The following is a 16,997-nucleotide window of genomic DNA, read 5'->3' as shown; positions in this document are numbered from 1 at the left end:
GAGAGAACCTTAGTGCGGCGTATTATTGAAACTACATACACTAAAGCGCCAAAGAAACTGGTAAACAGACACTATACGGCGCTGCGATCGGCAACGCCTATATAAGACTACAAGCGTGTGGAGCAGTTGTTACATCGGTTACTGCTGCTACAATGGCAGGTTACCAAGATTTAAGTGAGTTTGAACGTAGTGTTATAGTCGGCGCATGAGCGATGGGACACAGTATCTCCGAGGTAGCGGTGAAGTGGGGATTTTCCCGTACGACGAGTGTCCGTGAATATCAGGAATCGAGTAAAACGTCAAATCTCCGACATCGCTGCGGCCGGAAAAAGGTCCTGCAAGAACGGGACCAACGACGAGTGAAGAGAATCGCTCAACGTGGCAGAAGTGCAACTCTTCCGGATGTTCATGCAGATTTCAGTGCTGGGCCGTCAACAATTGTCAGCGTGCGAAACATTCGGTGAAATATCATAGATATGGGCTTTCGGAGCACGACACAAATGTTTAGGCCTCGCCGGGGCCCGTCAACACCGACATTGGATTGTTGATGACTGGAAAAAAATGGCTCTGAGCACTATGGGACTTAACTTCTGAGGTCATCAGTCCCCAAGAACGTAGAACTACTTAAACCTAACTAATCTAAGGACATCACACACATCCATGCCCGAGGCAGGATTCGAACCTGCGACCGTAGCGGTCGCGCGGATCCAGACTTTAGCACCTAGAACTGCTCGGCCACTCCGGCCAGTGATGACTGGAAACACGTTGCCAGGTCGGACGAGTCTCGTTTCAAATTGTATCAAGTGGATGGACGTGTACGGGTATGGAGACAAGTTCATGAATCCGTGAACGCTGCGTGTTAGCAGGGGACTGTTCAAGCTGGTGGAGGCTCTGTAATGGCGTGGGGCGTGTGCAGTTCGAGTGAAATGTGACCCCTGATACGTCTAGGTACGACTCTGACGTAGGCATCCTGTCTGATCACCTGCATCCACTCATGTCTATTGTGCTTTCCGACGGACGTGGGCAATTCCATCAGGACAATGCAACACCCCACACGTCAAGAATTGCTACAGAGTGGATCCAGGAACACCTGAGTTTGAACACTTCCGCTGGTCAGCAAACTCCCCAGACATGAACGTCATTGAGCATATCTGGGATGCCTTGTGACGTGCTGTATAGAAGAGACCTCCACCCCTCGCACTCTTAAGGATTTATGGCTAAAGCCCTGGAGCATTCGTGGCCAGTGCCCTCAAGCTCTATTTCAGTCCATGCCAAGTCGTTTTGCGGCATATCTGCATGCTCGCGGAGGCCCTATACGATATTAGGCAGGTGTACCTGTTTCTCTGAACCTTCAGTGCCGTTTCCGAATAGCTAGCGAGATAATATAAGAATCTTGCCAGAGGTTTTTCAAGACGTTACGGGTACTCAAAAACTCATTGGCAAAACCTTTGCACACCGAAGTCGCCACTGTAGCATAATAAGCCCTACTCTGTACAAAGTGTTTCGGAGAAATCATTAGTGAGGTGTATCATTGAAACTACGTATTTTCGTAATACATGGGTATTTCGTAAAAGTTATTTGGGGATCCAATAACAGAAGACAGAGTCTAGAGTATTCGAAACTTTCTTTTAGAGACAGGTATAGCTCATTTGACATGTTTTTAATCACAAATACCGTGGTATCAATCCCACCCATGGATGTTAAAATCTAACCTACCTGATTCTAACCTAACCTAACCTGCTCGACCCCGCCAAAACCTGACGAATGAGACTGGACGCACCGTGACCGTGACCTCTGGCGACGGCGTCTGTCGACCGTTGTCGCTGCCACTGTGTACGGCGCCCTTTTTAGTGGCGAGCGGAAGCTGAGCTGTGTGTCGTCACGACGTGTTGCAGCGCGCTCGTGCGGCCCGCCCGCGGACACCCAGCATGGCTGGCACGCCGGCGAGTGCTACACGTTCGGCTGCCGCGTCACCTACCACTGCGCAGAGGGCTTCGAGCTGGTCGGCCGCCCGGACCGCTTCTGCCAGGCCGACGGCACGTGGAGCCCGCGGGAGCTGCCCGCCTGCGTGCGTAAGTTGCGCTCTGCTCCCTGTTCACTTCTCTCTCTCTCTCTCTCTCTCTCTCTCTCTCTCTCTCTCTCTCTGTGTCTCTGTGTGTGTATGTGTGTCTGTCTGTCTGTCTGTTTCAGTTATTTACCTATTGCGTGCATCGTCCGGGGGACATTCAGTAAGCAATGCAGCATATTTTTATTCATTTTCAGGATTCCAATACACCATAAAAACAAAACCCTATTTCTCATTAGGGGAGGCCACGACGCTGGGATTGCAGATTTACTTCAAACTTTGTACAACTTTGGTAGACCATTAAAACAACAGAATGTGCAAACAGCAAGGTCCACAATTCTGTCAATTCCGAGAAAATCGCGAAAATAGTTTTACGCATCTTTCATATAACTCGTGTATCTATGCGAAGGTGCTAGCCGCAAGAAGTCGTTACGGTCAAGCGGGCAGTGTTCGCGCAATACAAGAAACCTGTGGACTAGACCACAGTGCGAATCCCGCTTACTTTTATTTTTTAATCTTTATTTTTATTATTAATTATTATTATTATTTATTAATCTTTATTTTTTCATCACTGGTCACTTTATTTAATTTACATGACATGTGAGAGGTAATATAATGAAGAAAACTCATGGGTATTTCCATTAAGTATTTGCAATGACTTTCAATTTGTGTTTTCCATGTCTGTATGACAAATACCATCCTGCAACGTGTGATGTCGAGAGCACATCCGACGAGTAATTCTACATTACTCTTGTGGTCTGGCACATTGCGACTTGCTATTTTACTGATTGTGAATAACGCCATTCGCATCATTATTTATCGAGGTTTGACTTGAGCTTTCCAGGCCTGTCTCTCATCCTTGAAAATATAAATACAAGTTCAGATGGTTCAAATGGCTCTGAGCACTATGGGACTTAACATCTGAGGTCATCAGTCCCCTAGAACTACTTAAACCTAACTAACCTAAGGACATCACACACATCCATGCCCGAGGCAGGATTCGAACCTGCGACCGTAGCGGTCGCGCGGCTCCGGACTGAGCGCCTAGATATTTCGTGAGATATTTGACCCGGTCACGGTCAATGGACCACCCTGTATATACGCACTGGTTACTTGCGCCTCCTCCACTTCTCCGCCTACCCTTGACGAATGTCCAGAGACAAGCTAGACAGCAATGGTGTGTGGAACGACGTCACTGGGGACAGGAATGGCATGTTTTCGGTCGAATCCAGGTTCTGTTTGTTTGAAAATGATGGGCGTGTTTTGGTTCGCCACAGACAGGAGTAGCGGCACACAGTGACTGCATTTGCACAAGCCATACAACGCTAGTTTAAGGCCTTATGGTGTGGGCTGCTATTGGGTAGAAGCACAAATCACAGTTGGTGCGTGTCCAGTGCACTGTGACCAGTGTCACCAACGTGAAGGACATTCTGCGGCCCGTAGCCATATCCTTTCCGTACAACACATCAGGCACCGTTTTTCAGCAAAACAATAGGCGAGCACATGTTGCTACACCAACACGTGCCTTCTTGGTGTCACATGATGTCAGTCTTTTGCCCTGACCCACCAGATCATCAGACTTGTCGCCAATCGAAAATGTGTGGGATGTGGTGAAACGAAGGGTGTAGCGCTGTGACCCAATGCATACCACAGGACGCCGTTCGCGCCTTATACGGGGTATTAAAAAAGTCGCTCCACAGTGCCGCATGACTGTTAGCCGCGCGTGCCGTATCATTGTTCGCCTGCCTGGATTACTTCCCTTCAAGTGGACTCTCCCAACACTCCCCTGTTTCGTTTATCTCAGCCAGAGTCAGTAGTATCGTTGGTGTGTGTCGTTACGTGTTGACGTGAACGTTTAAGTTTAGTTCCTTTGTTTCGTTTTTGTCACTGTTAAAATGCTAACCACTGAAGAACGTGTGTTTTCAGTCGAATAAGTGTTCAAAACAGGCGGTAAATACACAGTTTCAGTTAGTCAAGCATTTAATTCAGTTTTCCCGGAGACAACACTCCCACATCGCGATACTGTGCGAGATATGATCAACAAATTACGAAGTAAGGGTTCAGTGACAGATTCACCGAGAAGTGGTCGTCCTAGCGTTATGTCTGAGGAGAAACTACTCGATATTTCCGATAAAATCTCCATGAGTCCGAACAAGTCAGTAAGAAATATGTTAAGTGAAATACCGAAGGTTATTTTCAACAAGATGGTGCAACCGCGCATGCAGCTCGTGTTTCAATGTCACTGGTTGCTGATGTTTTTGGTGATCGCATAATTTCACAGGGACTTTGGCCTCCACGATCGCCTGACCTAACACCACCTGACTTTTTCTTATGGGGTGTAGCGAAAGCAACAGTCTATAAAAACCGTCCAAAAGCCATGGAGGAATTGAAAATATCCACTTTCACTGCTTCTGTTACAGAAGAAATGTCACAGCTTGTGTTTGGAAACACTATTAGACGAATTGAATAGTGTATTCAACAACAGGGGGGACACTTTCAACATTTAATGTGAAAATTTGCAAGTAAAAATGAATATTCAATAAATTAATAACTTGTATTTCACTGAGTTTCGTTTCGGTATGTTCACTGTGACATACGGCACGCGCGGCTAACAACGATACGGCACTGCGGAGAGATTTTTTGAACACCCCGTACTTGTCGATGCCATGGTGCATGGAACAAGTTATGAGGGGGCATGCCGGATCCTGTGCATACTAGGCAAAGGACACACGCTGAACCGAGGTGACTAAATGCTAATCAATTCTGCAGAACGTAATAATTTACATGTCCTGTGAATATAAACGTCATATCTCTAGCCGTTCGTGGTGTTTTGTTTTTTTCTGAACATGAGTGTAATGCTTTCGGCGGAGTGCATCCATCACTGGGGCAAACAGATGCAAGTCGGAAGGTGCGAGATCTGGGCTGCATAGTTGATGAGGGAGAACAGTCCAATGAAGTTTTGTGAGCTCCTCTCAGATACCCGGCTTCGGTGAGGCTCTGCGTTGTCATGGAGAAGGAGAAATTTCATTTTTTGTGGCAACGAACACGCTGAAGCCGTTTGTTCAATTTGCTAAGGGTGTGCGGCCGACCGGCACGTGGGAGATCGGACAGGTTTGCGCGACCTTGTTGCGATGATGGCAGACGCCCCGCACAACGACTCGGCGTGCTTTTGTTCCCTGACATGTCTCCGTAGACATTCTACAAGCGCCTATAAATATCTGCGATGCTCTGGTTTTCGACCAGATGACAGTTCTGTGCTTGGAACGCACCTCAGTTACAGGCGCCATATCAAAGGCCACCTATGGGAACTACGTGAAAATATAAGGACTGAAGCGGGAATATTCCACGATGTCCCAAACAAATTCCTCAATTCTTTTCAACCGAAATAGGCCAAGAAAAAATGTGTTGCGTTACTTATTGAACGATCGTTGTAGTTGAGGCCTCTCCCTATCACAAGCAATGAGTCAGTTTTACATTTATCTCATCTTCTCAGCGGAAAATATGCAATACGCAGACCATTTACATTATGATTTCTGAAGTTTCTTTTTTTCCTTTCACACAGTGTTTTACACTTCAGTACCATCTACACTCCTGGAAATTGAAATAAGAACACCGTGAATACATTGTCCCAGGAAGGGGAAACTTTATTGACACATTCCTGGGGTCAGATACATCACATGATCACACTGACAGAACCACAGGCACATAGACACAGGCAACAGAGCATGCACAATGTCGGCACTAGTACAGTGTATATCCACCTTTCGCAGCAATGCAGGCTGCTATTCTCCCATGGAGACGATCGTAGAGATGCTGGATGTAGTCCTGTGGAACGGCTTGCCATGCCATTTCCACCTGGCGCCTCAGTTGGACCAGCGTTCGTGCTGGACGTGCAGACCGCGTGAGACGACGCTTCATCCAGTCCCAAACATGCTCAATGGGGGACAGATCCGGAGATCTTGCTGGCCAGGGTAGTTGACTTACACCTTCTAGAGCACGTTGGGTGGCACGGGATACATGCGGACGTGCATTGTCCTGTTGGAACAGCAAGTTCCCTTGCCGGTCTAGGAATGGTAGAACGATGGGTTCGATGACGGTTTGGTTGTACCGTGCACTATTCAGTGTCCCCTCGACGATCGCCAGTGGTGTACGGCCAGTGTAGGAGATCGCTCCCCACACCATGATGCCGGGTGTTGGCCCTGTGTGCCTCGGTCGTATGAAGTCCTGATTGTGGCGCTCACCTGCACGGCGCCAAACACGCATACGACCATCATTGGCACCAAGGCAGAAGCGACTCTCATCGCTGAAGACGACACGTCTCCATTCGTCCCTCCATTCACGCCTGTCGCGACACCACTGGAGGCGGGCTGCACGATGTTGGGGCGTGAGCGGGAGACGGCCTAACGGTGTGCGGGACCGTAGCCCAGCTTCATGGAGACGGTTGCGAATGGTCCTCGCCGATACCCCAGGAGCAACAGTGTCCCTAATTTGCTGGGAAGTGGCGGTGCGGTCCCCTACGGCACTGCGTAGGATCCTACGGTCTTGGCGTGCATCCGTGCGTCGCTGCGGTCCGGTCCCAGGTCGACGGGCACGTGCACCTTCCGCCGACCACTGGCGACAACATCGATGTACTGTGGAGACCTCACGCCCCACGTGTTGAGCAATTCGGCGGTACGTCCACCCGGCCTCCCGCATGCCCACTATACGCCCTCGCTCAAAGTCCGTCAACTGCACATACGGTTCACGTCCACGCTGTCGCGGCATGCTACCAGTGTTAAAGACTGCGATGGAGCTCCGTATGCCACGGCAAACTGGCTGACACTGACGGCGGCGGTGCACAAATGCTGCGCAGCTAGCGCCATTCGACGGCCAACACCGCGGTTCCTGGTGTGTCCGCTGTGCCGTGCGTGTGATCATTGCTTGTACAGCCCTCTCGCAGTGTCCGGAGCAAGTATGGTGGGTCTGACACACCGGTGTCAATGTGTTCTTTTTTCCATTTCCAGGAGTGTATATCTCCAATACCTGTGTACAAGATATTCTAGAGTGGACACCACATGTTATCCTCATTACACGCTTCTGTGCGACAAACTGTTTTTTTTCCTCCGTGACGATTGATCCTTGAATATGAATCCGTAACACATTATTCGGTAGAAACAGGAAAAGTAAGTCAATTTTTCTACTTTTTCATCTCCAAAGTAGAATATTATCCGGAACGCGAAAGTTGCTGAGCTCGAACGTAAAGTGTGACTGTTAGTTGGGGATGGCGAAAGCCGACAAGATAAAACCTATACCGGTACTTTAGTTCAGAACAGCCGGTGTTTATCGGTATTTCTTTGGTCTCAAATGTTCAAATGTGTGTGAAATCTTATGGGACTTAACTGCTAAGGTCATCAGTCCCTAAGCTTGCACACTACTTAACCTAAATTACCCTAGGGACAAACACACACACCCATGCCCGAGGGAGGACTCGAACCTCCGCCGGGACCAGCCGCACAGTCCACGACTGCAGCGTCCTAGACTTTGGTCTCAGTTACAACAGTTTCTGACAAATAACAGGGTACAAAAAGCAGTATATAAACTGGCAGTGGTGGTAATATTTTGTTTGTATTTTAATTAAATTAAAAAAAACAATGTTTATCACTAAAATTTCCACTGCTTGCAAATGTTGCGTTATTATAGAAAATTGAGAAAGCCATCAGTGCTCTTAAATAATAACAATGCAGACAGAGACGAGCAACGAACACATGACATAAGAATTGGACCAATACTACCGACAAAAATGTATCTGTTGCCGTCTGACGTGAGCTATAAGACGGTACGCGTCTGCGAGCAGTATGCACGACTTGCCCCCCCCCCCCCCCCTTCCCTCCCTCCACCCCCAGCTGCTATATACAGTAGTTTTTCTCGATGTCGTTGCTGATCATCTGTGGTATTACAGAATGGCGCCAACCCTAGTCGGCAAGATTTTACAAAGTTGGCAGCAATGAAGTACTATGCGCCAATTGCTTTAACCCTTTCAGACATTCTGGCTACAATTGTGCACATTAACTTTTACTGTGTCTTCGCTGCAACAGAAGTATTTATCCAATGGAAACCTGATGTACAAATTTGTAAATGTTCTGCCTCTTCACTATTCGCAAGTGCCAACTGCTGGGCATCACTATGAATCAGCAAGTCAATGCAGCAGCTCGTGGCCACCAGAAAATACGGACGTGGATGGTTCACTATCCTCTACAGTATTATTGAATATTGCTATTTTCTATGAAAATTACTTGGTTCCAATGGCTCTGAGTACTATGGGACTTAACATCTGAGGTCTTCAGTCCCCTAGAACTTAGAACTACTTAAACCTAACTAATCTAAGGACATTACACACATCCATGCCCGAGGCAGGATTCGAACCTGCGACTGTAGTGGTCGCGCGGTTCCAGACTGAAGCGCCTAGAACCCTTCGGCCACCACGGCCGTCATGATAATTACTGAATGACCATGTTATTGTTCATTACGATAGAGAATTTTTCGTAGTTAATTATTTTAGTCTATAAGATGAAGCCGAGTGTACGAGGCGTGATCAAAAAATTCCGGAACTTTGTCCATAAAATTTTTCTACGCTTACCTTTTTCTTACTGTGCATGGTCTCCTCCGATATACTCTCTTCCGCAATTGATACACCGCTTCCAACTCCGTTTCCACTTCCGGAAGCAGTCTTGGTAAGCCCCTTGCTGGATCGCGCGAAGCACCGTCTGCGAATTTTCTTTTATCTCGTCTATCGTTGCAAAACTTCGTCCTTTCAACGGAGTTTTCAACTTTGGAAATACAAAAGAAAAACCCGCAGGGGCCAGGTGTGGAGAGCACAGCGGATGAGGCAGCATAGTGATTTCGTTTTGCGTCCAATAGTCATGCACCAACAGGGATGAATGTGTGGGTGCATTATTGTGATGCAAGAGTCACGAATTGTCCGCCACATTTCTGGCCGTTTCCTTTTACCATTTCTTGGAGGCGTCGCAACACCTCCCGATAGTACCACAGATTAACGACTTTTCCCTGTGGCACAAATTCAAAATGTACTAATGCTTCAAAGTCAAAGAGAACTATCAGCATAGCTTTGACAATTAACCTGACCTGACGAGATTTATCTTGAACCTTTCCCTACCCACAGTGAAGACTGACGCTTGGTCCCACCTTCATAACCGTAGACCGACGTCTCATCACCAGCTATGATTCTCTTAAAGAACATCTCGTTCTCATTTGCGCGATCCAAAAGCTCTTCACAGATTCCGAAGCGAAAGTCTTTTTGGTCTTGACTCATGAACCGTGGGACGAACCTGGCGGCAACACGATGCATTCCAAGATGTTGTGTCAGGATTTAATGACATGATCCACCTGAAATGTTACATTCTTCTGCAATATCTTGGACAGTCAGTCTTCGATTGGCAAACACAATTTCGTTGACATTCCTGACCTAAGCGCCGTCGGTAGACGTCGAAGAGTGTCCTGAACGGGGGTCATCTTAACTTCAGTCCGGCCGTTTTTAAACCGTTTCAACCATTCGCACCACCAAGTACTGCTTCGGCACTCATAACCGTAGGTTTCCTGCATCATTCGGTGTATCTCTGTAAAGGTTTTCTTGAGTTTCACTCAAAATTTAATGCAGACGCGTTGCTTCTCTAACTCTCCTACTTTGAAATTCGTAGATTGTGCGACACAATGTTCTACTCAATCCAGCACAGAGCAATAACTAACCGACATACAAAAATGAAACTTCCAGCAGCTACACATTAAACACAAGCATGTGGAGAGATGCCAACCTCATTTCGCTCCAATACACCTCTGACGCGAAATTACGAATATTGTGGATTTTTTTGAATAGGCCTCGTACAAAGTATGTTTTGCAAACGGGTACATCTCTTTATATAAATCTTGCATCTAAAATCATTAAAAAATAACCTACGAGCAGTGCCACATTAAGAACAATTTTCTTTCTTCCAGAAAAAATTCAAGTCTGAAAGGGTTAAAATATTACGGCTTTATGTGTTATTCCTGTAAAATAAAAGAGAAAGGAACTTACGGCAGCAACAATAAATTAAAAACTTAACAATTCATTCACAGTTTGATTAAAAAAAAAGAAGGTAGCTAGTCTGCTGCCTGTGTGTGCATAAAATGACTTTCTCCTTGTTGCTCTTGGAAACGGACAATTTAACATAGGTTTTCAGTCTGTTCGGTATCTATTTTTATTACTACAAATAATAGCAATAAGAAACCGAAAATTGGTGATTTCAGAAACCGTTTACTTTGAGCGGTTTTAACAGTCAGTTTAAACTGGAGATGAAAAAAAAAAAGAACATTAGAGCCGAAAACCGCTTGTTTCAGCAATAACCATCGTCCCTACTTCTAATTCAGATCCTTATAAACATCCAAAAAAAGACTATTCTCTTTCGTTTGTGGGTTTACCCTGATGCATTATTTCCAATGATGTGCTCAGGCCTTGTACCCTACTTGTGCTGCGTTTTATCGAAATTCTGTAACACCCATTTGCGGAAAACTAGTTTTTAATTTTCAAGAAGGTATTACATTTTCAGTGCAGTTACTCCGTTAGGTGTGATTATAATACTAGTATTGTCAGCAACCAGAACCATTTCTTCTTCTTGGATATACGACAAGAATAAGAGCAGACCCAATGTCGAACACTGTAGAACACCCACATCATTGAAAGTACACCTATAGTGTTAAAAGTACTGTCAATAGGGACAACTACGCCGCTTTTATTTCTTTTCTTTAAATTACTGTGTGAACTGATATTTGCGAAAATGCTCTAGAGGCGTTATAAATCATTAACCCTAATCCCTAGTTTCATAATTTATGGAAACATAATAAATTAAGAGAACATTTATGCGATAAAAATTTGCAAATAGCGATGACAAAGTTACCAGAGAAACTGGGCAACGTTGTCAACTGCATTAAAACAAGCGCAAGTCACAAAAAAGAGAGGAAACGTAGTTAAAACTATGAAAATTTGAAAGACAAATATGTATATAAATATTCAGAACATTAAAATAGGCAGCTTTAAATCTACAACAATCGGACTTGAAAGGAGATTCAGAAAGTTTCATCAGAGAAGGGTCCTTAATGTTCTGTAGAAACTGAAATTTGTTGAATCTGAGTATGCCTGGTTAGGTGTAAGAGAGGGCCTGAAGGCCCTAATCTTGCCAGGTAAAATAAATGCATAAATAAATAAATAAAATCTGCCCAGTTTACATTGTAAGGAGGCAAATAATGTCTTGCACATTGAATAAAGTTTCGGCAGGCATGTTTAGGAACTAAAAACCTTTCTCTTAGTTAGTTGTTCGAAGATATGACACCTTGAACTCTCTGTCTCCAAAGAACAGACAATGACTTCTTTGAAGTGCTCCTCTTCTTCGTCATTGCTCAACGCGGTCGGGCTCCTTGGAAGACAAACACTAAATTTCATTTGTGATGGTTATAAGCTAACTGCTACAGATTCCAGTTGTCTTTCCAATGTACATTTCCGTATGAACAATTGCAGAGATAGCAAAATACATGTAATATCGTCGCCATTTTGATACCTATGGCCTCCTACCTCTGGCGTGATGTGTCTTGACATTTGGAAACGTGTAAAACAAAATAAAAACGCACGCTCTAAAATATATTAGGGAAAATGTTGAAAAGAATATGTAATTCTAGGTTGGCAAAGTTATCCCATTTCTTCTAAAGTTCCCAGTGCAGCACTGCAGTTGTCTTTTTAAACTTAAACGCGACGACTAAAAGCGATTCTGAAACACAATTATATGTTATATTAAGAAAAACAAGCAGCTCTTACTCAGATGTAAATTAAGAGCAGGTGAAACACTTTTGTAGACAACCAAAAAGTCTTCGCTCCAAGTCGAGAGGAAGAACATCATTAAAAATTGGAAATCCCTGACAACGCTGAAAACACACAAATGTCTGCTGCGTGCAATGCAAATAGTGACGACTCTGTTAGGTCAGAGGTCAGAAATTCGGTAGAGTTTCAAATATAATGTTTTCGAAAACCGGAAAAGCTGCCCAAGTGCAGCTTCGGTTCGCGAACATTTTTTCCCCGCAAGCGACGTACTGGCACCATTTGGCATCCCCTTCCCTATCTTCCCGACATTGGTTAATGTCGAGAGGAGAGGGAAGGGGGTGCCGAATGGTACCAGTATGTCGCTTGTGTAGAAAAAATGTTCGTGCCTTTTCTTGCCATTTAACTCGTGTCATAAATACACTAGATAGTAGCGTTCACGCTTGTTGCGCGGTGGGCCAATGTAAACTGATAATCCCGTCAGTGAAATGGTATCAGATGAAAATAACTGCACCAAGCAGTGAGCTACGAGACACATGAGATTCAACGAGCAGCAGCAACGAGCAATTCTTCCTGAGTATCTCCTTTTACCATATAAACTGGCTTTGATGTCGATGCTACTGCCAATCTATTTGTATGATTCTAGAAATGTAATACCTTACATCTGCCTTACCTCTCTAAGATACTGAGATGGAACAGCTACAAATCTCACACATCGCTTCCTGATCGATACATCCTTTCTTGACAAAAGACCACTCTTTCGTGTAATCATCTGAAATCGTGGCGGGATGTCGGGATTAGGAGGTCCATAACAATGAGGTTCTCGATACATCGGGATGGGTGGCAACCCTAGACAAAACATTCAATTATTTTTCAGTACACACGGTAAGGACAGAAAAGCTGAAGAGTTCTGCTAGCACGTCGATGTCAATCAGATTCTTCTATCTCACACAAAAATGACTGTGGTTAATGCCCGTAAGTTGAGAGAATTTCTTAACCTTTGGGTTCCATTTTAAAAAAATTTTGACACCGAAGACAGGCCGCCTAAAATAATTTCAGATTTTCAGTTGTCCGATCAGGAAATTCGTGTTTCTGCGGAAAAAAATATAAAAATCGTGGAGAAGAATAGTCTCGATAATTGAAATAAGAAATACAATAATCGACACTCAAAGCTGTCTGAAAGAAAGGAAGACTGCAAATTTTATTGGCATGGCAAACCACGATGAATTTGAACAAATTAAAGAATGAGATCCCAAACCAAGAAAAAATTGATTTCGAAATTTGGAAAGAAAAATGGTCTATTTCTATTAATAAATACCAAGTATTTGATTGCATGATGCAATCTGAAACCGCAGATTTGGCGATGATTGAAAACACTATTATATAACTGACTAAAACTGGTTCAAATGGCTCTAAGTACTATGGCACTTAACATCTGAGGTCATCAGTCCCCTAGACTTAGAACCAACTACTTAAACCTAACTAACCTAAGGACATCACACACATCCATGCCCGAGGCAGGATTCGAACCTGCGACCAGCAGCAGCGCGGTTCCGGACTGAAGCGCCTAGAACCGCTCGGCCACACCGGCCGGCACTAAAACTGATGTGAAAATTTTAGGCGACACTTGTTTTCAGGAATATAGGTATCTGAAGAGCTTTTTAGAAACTAGGCGTGACTATGTATAAACATTCCGTGGAAGAAAGGTGGATTTACTTCCTTAAGGAAACCAAAAATCATGAACATTTGTGCCACTTGCTAAAATTATGGGGTATTTTTGTTTTCTATACCCGTACACAACAGTATTTTCGCAGATGTTGGCCCAGAGTACTGATGAAAGAAATCGACTGCTACCAGGGACTGTAGAATCAATGTTACGGTGATAGTTTCACTACGTGCTGACTCGCACAGATATTTATAAATACGTTAAAGGGAAAAAAAAGACATGCTTGAAAAGGTGAAATCATCCGAAAAATATGGTGTACCAACTACTTCTGCTAAAAGAAGTTCCATACAAATGTGTTGTAAATAAAAATTAAACAAATTTTTACTTCATTCCTACACCCCCATCTCAGTGTATCCCGACATGGTCACAGCTAGATATGACAACCCAAGTCGTGTCGTGATGTCGGGGCAAGAAAGTCCATTACGGTGACGGTCCCGATACATCAGGACGGAGGCAACCCTGTATATAACAAAACACTGGACAACCAGTGACCTTTCAGGCAGGAGTACTCACCGCAGTGACGTTATATTCAGGAGGGTGTGCCTTCAGCCAGATGACAAGAGTAGAGAACGCAGGAAAATCATTTGAAGTAAGTGATATGTACCTGTACAATCTAGATGTTTATTTGGCGGAGCATTTTGCGCCTTATTGTGTCTGGCAATAAACGAAACTGCAATTCATTTCATTGAGTATAGCAACTCGAAAGGGGACAGTGGTCCAGCGAAGGAAACTCGGCCAGGACCTTTTAGGGGAGTGCTAGGCTTCAGTGTCGCAAGAGTGTAGGCGCAGACGCACATTTATGATTTTCCAACATCGTGGTCAGTTGACAGAAGCAGGACCGGACTTATGCGTAGGTCAGGTAGGCCGAAACGGGCACTTGCACTTGCAATAGAAGTGATCACGCATATAGAGAAAGAGAATAGCATATAATCTGAAATGTAGGTGACCAACAGACAGCAGCACTGTTGCTAGTGTAGTAGGTAGGGTTCATTGTTGAGTTCATTTGGACGCCGATTGTTAATGTCACTGCCGCGACTGCTATAATGGTTGTGTTTCGCTCGATTCGTGTTCAAGTTGTGTGTGTGTGTGTGTGTCAGCTACTCGTTTTTAAAATGTAACCTATCCGACACGATAAACAGCGTGAAGAAGCTAGGTGGAACAGAAAACTATAGAACGAAAAAAGTAAATACCGTACCGGTAAAAGATTTGGGGATTAATTGCGGAGCGCTTGTCATGTTTCTTTCAAGTAAGACCTTTATTGTTTACCACTCTGTAATAAGGAATCTTGCGTTCGCAAGGCAACAAACAATGTATCAAACCATAAAACGTGGGAAGTTGAAAAGAAACTTTTGCGTGTGTGGAGAAAGGGGGGGGGGGGGGGGGGGAGGAGGCAGCCCCGGATCTATGATAATACCGAGCCGGGGCAAAAACTTGATAGCGCCCCCTTTTCCCCCCCCCCCTTGATTTTTCTAAAATGTGTTCATTTTCTAGCGCATCTTTCTGAAGAGTTTGATATATAAAACATAATTATATGCTTGAGGAAATGTAATAAATGTTATGTGGTCGTAAGTGTGCCGAAGTGCAGTGCCACGGCTCTTCACACAGCATTCTTCCATCGCACGCCACTATATTTCGCTCTGTGGAATCCAAAAGTGTATATTTTGCAATGGAATCTATCAAACCTATATTCCGGACAGAGGAAATTAAAATGTCATTTTGTGCATCTCCTTCTCCCAGTCGGCCGGTTTCGCATCCAAACCCTCCCCCCTCCCCCCCGCACCAAGCAAAAAAAAATATATACACTACTGGAAATTGAAATAAGAACACCGTGAATTCATTGTCCCAGGAAGGGGAAACTTTATTGACACATTCCTGGGGTCAGATACATCACATGATCACACTGACAGAACCACAGGCACATAGACACAGGCAACAGAGCATGCACAATGTCGGCACTAGTACAGTGTATATCCACCTTTCGCAGCAATGCAGGCTGCTATTCTCCCATGGAGACGATCGTAGAGATGCTGGATGTAGTCCTGTGGAACGGCTTGCCATGCCATTTCCACCTGGCGCCTCAGTTGGACCAGCGTTCGTGCTGGACGTGCAGACCGCGTGAGACGACGCTTCATCCAGTCCCAAACATGCTCAATGGGGGACAGATCCGGAGATCTTGCTGGACAGGGTAGTTGACTTACACCTTCTAGAGCACGTTGGGTGGCACGGGATACATGCGGACGTGCATTGTCCTGTTGGAACAGCAAGTTCCCTTGCCGGTCTAGGAATGGTAGAACGATGGGTTCGATGACGGTTTGGATGTACCGTGCACTATTCAGTGTCCCCTCGACGATCACCAGTGGTGTACGGCCAGTGTAGGAGATCGCTCCCCACACCATGATGCCGGGTGTTGGCCCTGTGTGCCTCGGTCGTATGCAGTCCTGATTGTGGCGCTCACCTGCACGGCGCCAAACACGCATACGACCATCATTGGCACCAAGGCAGAAGCGACTCTCATCGCTGAAGACGACACGCCTCCATTCGTCCCTCCATTCACGCCTGTCGCGACACCACTGGAGGCGGGCTGCACGATGTTGGGGCGTGAGCGGAAGACGGCCTAACGGTGTGCGGGACCGTAGCCCAGTTTCATGGAGACGGTTGCGAATGGTCCTCGCCGATACCCCAGGAGCAACAGTGTCCCTAATTTGCTGGGAAGTGGCGGTGCGGTCCCCTACGGCACTGCGTAGGATCCTACGGTCTTGGCGTGCATCCGTGCGTCGCTGCGGTCCGGTCCCAGGTCGACGGGCACGTGCACCTTCCGCCGACCACTGGCGACAACACCGATGTACTGTGGAGACCTCACGCCCCACGTGTTGAGCAATTCGGCGGTACGTCCACCCGGCCTCCCGCATGCCCACTATACGCCCTCGCTCAAAGTCCGTCAACTGCACATACGGTTCACGTCCACGCTGTCGCGACATGCTACCAGTGTTAAAGACTGCGATGGAGCTCCGTATGCCACGGCAAACTGGCTGACACTGACGGCGGCGGTGCACAAATGCTGTGCAGCTAGCGCCATTCGACGGCCAACACCGCGGTTCCTGGTGTGTCCGCTGTGCCGTGCGTGTGATCATTGCCTGTACAGCCCTCTCGCAGTGTCCGGAGCAAGTATGGTGGGTCTGACACACCGGTGTCAATGTGTTCTTTTTTCCATTTCCAGGAGTGTATATAATAAAAAAAATAAAAAATCGCACTTAATACTGGGTGGGATTATTTGTGAACGGGAGAATAAAAGCTCTTCAGGAAATTTGCACCCTTTCTTGCCTATTAGCTAATAACTTTCTCCTTTGCGTGACATAAAATAAATAGGC

General features: G+C 45.6%; 1 protein-coding gene across 1 annotated transcript in view; it reads left to right on the top strand.

Moving 5' to 3' along the window:
• Positions 1–1,879: 1,879 nt before the first annotated feature.
• LOC124620018 overlaps positions 1,880–16,997 on the top strand; it is a gene marked incomplete at its 5' end in the record, with an annotated part of 235,959 nt that continues 220,841 nt past the window's right edge. Inside the window, one exon of the mRNA XM_047146685.1 lies at positions 1,880–2,072. Within this exon, the coding sequence (XP_047002641.1) occupies positions 1,880–2,072 (193 nt within the window). The remainder of the gene's footprint in view (positions 2,073–16,997) is intronic.

Source organism: Schistocerca americana, chromosome 6, assembly GCF_021461395.2.
Source record: "Schistocerca americana isolate TAMUIC-IGC-003095 chromosome 6, iqSchAmer2.1, whole genome shotgun sequence".
NCBI lineage: Eukaryota > Metazoa > Arthropoda > Insecta > Orthoptera > Acrididae > Schistocerca > Schistocerca americana.
Note: the sequence above shows the minus strand (reverse complement) of the source record. Positions and strands in the feature narration are given on the sequence as shown.